This window comes from Olea europaea, chromosome 6, assembly GCF_002742605.1.
Source record: "Olea europaea var. sylvestris chromosome 6, O_europaea_v1, whole genome shotgun sequence".
NCBI classification, from domain to species: domain Eukaryota; kingdom Viridiplantae; phylum Streptophyta; class Magnoliopsida; order Lamiales; family Oleaceae; genus Olea; species Olea europaea.
In genome coordinates, this window is record NC_036242.1 from 28,141,282 (window position 1) to 28,149,230 (window position 7,949).

At 35.9% G+C, this 7,949-nt stretch overlaps 1 protein-coding gene across 1 annotated transcript; it reads left to right on the forward strand.

The window, feature by feature from the left end:
• Nucleotides 1-722: 722 nt before the first annotated feature.
• Nucleotides 723-4,313, forward strand: LOC111396336 (auxin efflux carrier component 7-like). The gene is made up of 6 exons (XM_023022745.1): nucleotides 723-2,233; nucleotides 2,365-2,653; nucleotides 2,743-2,828; nucleotides 3,285-3,442; nucleotides 3,661-3,737; nucleotides 3,836-4,313. Exons 1-6 carry the CDS (start codon nucleotides 979-981, stop codon nucleotides 3,900-3,902), a joined length of 1,932 nt encoding a protein of 643 aa, XP_022878513.1. The 5' UTR covers nucleotides 723-978; the 3' UTR covers nucleotides 3,903-4,313.
• The last annotated feature ends 3,636 nt before the right edge of the window (nucleotides 4,314-7,949 follow it).

The window sequence follows — 7,949 nt, forward strand, 5'->3', positions numbered from 1 at the left end:
ATGGCACTTTTTTATTTGAGAAAAATAAAGAAAAAGAAAAATCATACACGTACATGACCCGACTCAATGATGAGGGTAAGTCGATCTCAATAAAATATAATGATGCGAAAAACATTTAAACACAAGACGTACAGACATCCATGTTAATAAACATGAGGGATTAGACATCCAAGCAAACACTAGTCGGTGTGCAACTACCCACTTCAATGAAAAATATTTAAACAAACGACGACCCAAGCATTCAAGTTAACAAAGACAATACGGTGCAGTTATCCATGTCATCGAAAAATATTTAAACACACGACGATCCAAACATAAGTTAATAAACACAAGATGATGCAATCATTCACGTAATGAAGAAACATTTAAACACGAGGTAGTATAGAAAATATCTAAGTTAACAAGTACAAGACGTTGCAACCATCCATACCAATATAAAATATTTAAACACAAAACGACGAAGACGTTCATTTTAACCAACACAAGATGTGTGCAATCATCCACGATCACCGAAAAAAAAAATGAAAGACATTTAATTACAAGACGGTGCATACATCCTCGTCAACCATACATCAAATATTCCACTAAAACAATAACCAAACTTCAATGGTGACTTAAAAAGTAAAATTGAGTTGAAGAGCTGAAGATTGTTTTACCCCATCACTTCACTAAACATAGAGCGTCGACTGTCCCAATTCCAACTCAGTTCGGTACTCGCTTAGTACACTCCACTTTCCCCTCTCTCTATAGTCTATATATAGCGTTGTACAGCTACACTTCTATGTGATCTCCTTCTCTCTCCTCTTTAACTTTCTCTCTCTTAAACTTCCTATTACCAGTACTGTATGACAACACAAAAAATAGATTCCTTTAGTCAGTAAATTAGATAACGGTTTTTCTCTTTTCCTAAGTTGTCCTCTTCTCTTCCAACAAGCAATTCAAGAAAATTAGCTTTGTTTTCTTGAATTATCAGCAAATATGATAAGTTGGCACGATCTTTATGTGGTATTAACGGCTGTGGTTCCCCTCTATGTGGCCATGATCTTGGCCTACGGCTCCGTCCGGTGGTGGAGAATTTTCACCCCCGATCAATGTTCTGGTATCAATCGATTTGTTGCAATTTTTGCAGTCCCACTTTTGTCTTTTCACTTTATTTCTACCAATAATCCCTATGCCATGAATTTTCGATTCATAGCTGCTGATACACTTCAAAAGATTATTATGCTTGTAGTTCTTTGTTTGTGGGCTAATTTGACCAATAAAGGCAACCTTGAATGGTCTATTACTCTTTTCTCACTTTCTACACTGCCAAATACACTTGTAATGGGCATTCCTTTGTTGATTGCTATGTATGGGGAATATTCCGGCAGTCTTATGGTGCAAGTGGTGGTGCTGCAATGCATCGTTTGGTACACTCTTTTGCTGTTTTTGTTCGAATATCGTGGGGCGAAAATGCTTATTATGGAGCAATTCCCCGAAACTGCAGCCTCAATCGTGTCGTTTAAGGTTGGATCCGATGTTGTTTCATTAGATGGACAAGATTTTCTTGAGACAGATGCTGAGATTGGAAATGATGGTAAACTCCATGTTACTGTGAGGAAATCGAATGCCTCTAGAAGATCACTTGGACCCGGTTCATTCTCAGGGATAACTCCCCGGCCGTCGAATCTAACCGGAGCTGAAATTTACAGTATGAGTTCATCAAGAAATCCAACTCCAAGAGGGTCTAATTTTAACCATTCAGATTTGTACTCAATGATGGGATTTCCAGGGAGATTATCCAACTTTGGCCAATCAGATACAGGTAGATTATCGAATTTCAACACAGCAGATATGTATTCTGTGCAATCCTCTAGAGGCCCAACTCCAAGGCCATCAAATTTTGAAGAAAACTGTGCCCCTGGTGGCCTAATGAGTTCTCCAAGATTCGGGTTCTATCCTTCACAACCCGTTAACACTTCTTACCCGGCCCCGAACCAGGAAATTTCTTCAGCTGTCCCGAAAACCTGTAAAAATCAGGTGCAGCAAGTGCAGTCGCAACATCACCTCCAGCCGGGGAATAAGGTCAATCATGATGCAAAGGAGCTTCACATGTTTGTGTGGAGTTCAAGTGCATCACCAGTTTCTGAAGGCGGTGGGCTCCACGTGTTCGGTGGGCAAGTTCCTGACCATGGTGCCAAGGAAATCAGGATGTTGGTTTCTGATCATCACCCTCAAAATGGGGAAACCAAAGGTAAAATTTATTTTAATCATCTTGTCTAAAAAGCTTAAACTATTATCAAATCTTGTCGTCACACCACACTGACACAGTTCAATGAATAATTGGATTAGTTTTTTTTATTAATTTGGAATTGTATAATGAAGCCATTCCGCAAAATGGGGACATAGACGACTTTAGCTTTGGTGGAAGAGACAATGGAGTTGAAGAAAAAGAGAAAGAGGTTCCCATTGAACTGTCAAAACTGGGGTCCAGCTCCATCGCCGAGCTCCACCCAAAGGCTGCCGGAGTTCAAGATCCCGGCGTCATTAAACAGATGCCTCCGGCGAGCGTGATGACACGACTAATCTTGATCATGGTTTGGCGCAAGCTTATCCGAAATCCCAACACTTATTCTAGTCTCATTGGCCTCATTTGGTCACTTGTCTCATTCAGGTAAAAAGATAATTAGCTGTTTTGGTATACAAATGTTTAAGAATAAGTAATTATGATAAAATAATGAGTTCTGATTGATTAATTTTCAGGTGGGATGTGCATATGCCTAAAATTATTGAGAAATCAATCTCCATTCTTTCTGATGCTGGCCTTGGAATGGCCATGTTTAGCTTAGGTGAGTAGTCACATTCCAAGACTGTTTTTTTTCCTAACCCATATATAATGTTCACTAACAGAAGCATATTCCTTCATAAGCATTCAATCTTTGATTGTTCAAGGCATATTGAGATTCTAGCTATATATGGTTGGTGCCCATAAAACCATCTCTGGACAGCATGTTTAACAAAGAAGATCAGACATGACTCGACAGTATTAGTATTCAGTCAAATCCAGTATTCATGTGAACATAAGTTAAATTTTAGGCCATCCATTATTGGCATAAATGCAATGTTAACAACTATATTTGAAATTGTGACCTCCAATAATTCATTGACAAACTGACCGACAGTACTAATGAGAAATTTCTCTTTGCGGTCCCAAATGAGAAGATGATGGGCAAGTAATTAATGGTAGTTGAGATTTAATTGATTATATTTCTACGTTGTTTGATTGGAATGTTATGGACTTTCAGGTCTGTTTATGGCCCTTCAACCAAAGATAATAGCATGCGGGAACACTGTGGCTTCTTTTGCCATGGCCGTAAGGTTCCTCACTGGTCCAGCAGTAATGGCCGCGGCTTCCATTGCTGTTGGTCTTCGTGGTAACCTTCTGCATGTTGCCATCGTGCAGGTAAGTCGTCACTTTCTTATTAATTGCACTATTTTTTAGTACGTTGTACTAGATTAATTCTATCTAATATTGACTCGTCGAGTATACCAGACATACCATGTATCTGGTGTAAAGAACATTGTAGATTCAGATTCATTTCATATGCTGGCATACAGAAAAAAGTATATCTATGAGGAACATTTTGCTGTAAAGTGTTCTAACGTTTTCTTATCCAATAGGCTGCACTTCCACAAGGGATTGTTCCATTTGTGTTTGCAAAAGAGTACAATGTCCATCCAGCAATTCTAAGCACTGCGTAAGTACTTTAATCAACGGGATATCATAATTAAACCCTTTCAACTGTGTTTCTCCCGTTTTTCATTATTATTTTTTTTCTGATTTTACGAATTTCAGGGTCATATTCGGGATGTTGATCGCGCTCCCGATTACGCTCGTCTATTACATTGTTCTTGGATTATAAGATTATCACAGCAAAATTCAGACTGTGTGAAAATGGTGTCAAAATTTCACTAAATACTTGCTGCATCAACATTATACTACAGTCTAACAGTTGAATTTTGAGAGACAAAGATGCGTCGCCAGGTAGAAAAATATATGATTCCTCCTAGCAATTTGGAGCTGCAAATATTTGACTTAATTAGTCAAAATTTGCACTGATACAAGGAGTCATGCACCCCAAGGAATGAAGGAAATTGCAATGTAAAAGAGATTTTCCTTTCTATTTTCCTCCTCAGTGATGATTAGTTTGTGCCTTGTGGTTATATATAGTATTTGTTTTGTTTGTCATTTACTTGACAAGGTAATTAATTACCTTAGAATGAGTATGATTGAAGGGTTTTGTTGTTATTCATATTTCATTTACTTTTGTGAAGTGAAAATGATGTATTTAACTTTTTCAAGAGAGATAATTTTAATACACGATCTTTCCTCGAAAGGAAAAAATAGCCTAAAAAAGGGGATTGAGGGATTTTGGCAGCATGCTTCACTTGACTAAATAAGATTGAATACAATAATTGATAAATTCTCTCTCTCTCTCTCTCTCTCTCTCTCTCTCTCTCTCTCTCGTGTGATATAAGTAATAGAGCACTTCGCCTCCCGGACATAATTCAGTGGTGCAAAAGACAAGAATGATATTATCTCATGTCTTGCTGACAACCGTAGTGTGGGGGTTCGATTCCTGAGACATGAAATTGGTTTCATTGTAGGCGTAGTGTACATACAGCTCTTGTTCATTGACTTGTTGGGGCACATCCCGCGATTTACCTCCCTCACAAAGCTCTAGGGGCGGGCGGTGAGAGCCCTTAAAGTTGGAGTTCAACCTTTTTCTATTTTTAGTTAATAGAGCACTTCACATTTTTGCTTTGGCCTCGATAGATCTTGAACAATCATACTATTTGTACAATGTATTTTACAACCTGGTTTGCAATGCATGAATTGGGAAACATTACACCCATATATTTGAAAAATTGTTTTTAAAATCAATGACTAAGATTTTTCAACACACTTGTTGTCAATCAAGTTGTACAAATATATTGTACAAGTGGCTTTATTCGATCTTGAATGCACGAGAAATGCTACGTGCACAGGTAGAAATGCTAAGATTTTGTATGGGGAGACACTTTACAATTTTATTGAGTGTTGGCAAAAGAAAATAATAATAATAACCATGACGCAACATCTTTAAAACTATTTGTTTAGAATCCCTATACAAACAACTTAACTGTGAATGCACCAACACACATCCGAGTGTTAATAGGCATGGCTTATGAGTTTGTTCACCGGTTTGAGTTTTGACATAAATAAAAATAAAAATGAGATTAGAAGTTGGTGGGTTATGAAATGTATAATTAAAAAAGATAAAAACTGTGAGCCAATGAAATATCTTATTAAAAATGAAGTTTGATCAACTTGTAATCTCAAAAAAACTTTGTCAACTAGGAGCTTATTACATTATATTAGACTGGATTAGAATTAATTTAGTCTAATTTGACGTTCGTAATATCCAAATCAGGTAGCTTATCTTCCCTTATTTACATCGAATTTAAATAATTCGCACAATAAGTCATTATATGAGTTTAGATTGGATATTTAGCCCATGTTTGACGACCCTTAAAACAAAACTTTTTTTTTTTTCAAATTCATTTTCAATCACATATCATCACAATAAAATATTTTGCACCTAAATTCAAAAATTTTCTTACTTTTTAATTACACATTCTCCATAAAATCATTATTTCAAAACTCGTTTTTTCTAAAAAAATATATATATAATAAAAAAAAAACTCCATTTTAATGATTGTATAACAGGGGCTTAATTCCTTGTAATGAGTTTGATTCATCTACAAAAAGGTAATTTACTTATAAATAAATAAGTAGCGTTAAAAAAATAATTGTCTATTAATTATATGTAAGTTATGTTGATATTAAACAATTCTTTTTAGAATTTTTTTTTAAAGTCATCTTAATAAATTTGTAGCTAAAAAGTTATTTAAAAATAACTTTGATTTGTTTATCCTCGGCCACTGTTAAATCACTGTATTTAACAAAGTACTACCATCCATCACCCTATCTTCTTCGATTTGAAAAATTAAAAATCCGTTTCGCAACAAGTCACTGAATTTAACAAAAATGTAATCCAAATGCTTCTTACTGTACTGACAACACGCAATTTGCCAAGTTATCAAAATCGTTAATTCTCAAATGGAACGAGATGAAGTGACGAAAAAGATAATAAAATAATTGGTCGTAAAAATTTCAGAGTTCAATGATCAATAAAAGACAAATGAAGCTATTCGAACAGGGCCACGTAGGCCTTGTTTGAATAGGAGGCCGATGTGGTGCCTGACCTGTAGGAGGGCGCCATGTCGACGTCCTGAACGGACACGGCTAGCGAAGCCCATAAGAAACAATACTGAAAGGGATTGTCAAAAGAATGCATCAGGGTCAAAAGGCCATTGTTTTTGCTTTTTGAGTTTTCAGCCATTGATGCGCCCACAATCCCGCCCTACTTAGTAGTTTGACACTCTTTAAACTTTAAAATTGTTTGTTATAGTATCATTCTCAACTACATATTCATATAATAAAATATTTTACACACAAATTAATAAAATTTATTTATTTTTTAACCACATTTTCAAAAATTTACTATTCAAAACTCTTTAACTTTTCAAATATGGACAACAATAGGGCTGCTCATTATTCAACAATTTAAACCTTTTCCTTTTATCTTCATTAGATTCTCTCTCAACTCGAAATGACTCCTCCAACTTTTATGTCTCCTTGCAAGGCTTCATTTGACCACAACCCATTAGAAATGTTGCGATTATCTTCTTATTATAATTACATGATCAATTAATAGTGAGAGAAATTGTTCGAATGTTTGTTAAGTCGTTACATGATCTTATTAAAAATCTGTCTCACTTTAAATTTCTAGGCACTAGTTTAAATTGGAAAATAATAACCAACTTAAAAAATTGATATATTAGAATAACGCGGAGAGTTTATATCCATTCAAAACGTTGTCATTGAATGTATAACTATATTGCACACATTTGTCCCCGAGCGCCTCTAACAATTGTTCTTGACAATGGTAAAAGGAAGAATATGAAATTTCTATACAAAGGGAGGATGGAATCTGTTACGTCTCGTCACACATGGCTCCACGTGTTCGACCCACTGTAGCTCTTAGCCTACCTAAGCCAAATCACGTGGCATGGTGGCTAAGGCCCTCAAAGGATCAACGTTTTAAAGCTCGAAGTGCATCAACAGAGGTGGTTCACTCTGAGGCCCATGTGCCAAAATTGTGATTTGCAAAGCGCCTTCACCATCACTTTTTCCAAGAGATTCGCTTCTTTACAAGTATATTCTTCAAATGATTGATAAGACGTTTATCATAGAGTTTAAGTGTCAAGTTTTGTTAAACAAAGGGACAGTTTTGTTGCTTAGTAAATGTAAAATGGACTAGCAAGTCAAAGGTAATGCATAGGATTAGATGTATGGATCAAGGAGATGAGACCACGTGTATTCATATCCAAGGGCCATAATATACCTTGTGCTACTATAAATACTCTCCCAGGTTATCATTGTAAAGCTAATGCAACTTTGAATACAAGACTCAATACTAGAACATATATAAACAATACATTACATTTAGCTCTCTTGCTACACAATCTAGTTTACATACATATCAATCACGATTGGTAATTGTTGTACAGTCATTCTACAAATGCTTTTCCGAATTCCAAACGTCATCGTCTTACGCCTTTGAGCCGCTTCCATGTCTTTTATCGAAAAATTTTAGACCGCTCGCGTGTCTTAGTGTATTGGACCAGACTCACGTTGGGCGGGTGAAACCGATACCTGTTGTCCGCATGGTCCCCAACCGAAAATGAGGTCAACAGAATCATTTGTAATCAAGTTGAGACAAATGAAGTTTTTTTTGTTGATTAAATAAGTCAAAATTATTCGTGCATTCTAATTATTCTAATTAAAAAATTCAAAGAATCCT

What these genes read in the sequence shown, in the direction of transcription:
- LOC111396336 (XM_023022745.1), top strand. Translation starts at nt 979, where the DNA reads ATGATAAGTTGGCACGATCTTTATGTGGTATTAACGGCTGTGGTTCCC. An exon ending in TCAAAATGGGGAAACCAAAG is followed by an intron (nt 2,234 to 2,364) that starts GTAAAATTTATT and finishes TGTATAATGAAG; the next exon opens with CCATTCCGCAAAATGGGGAC. An exon ending in TGCATGTTGCCATCGTGCAG is followed by an intron (nt 3,443 to 3,660) that starts GTAAGTCGTCAC and finishes CTTATCCAATAG; the next exon opens with GCTGCACTTCCACAAGGGAT.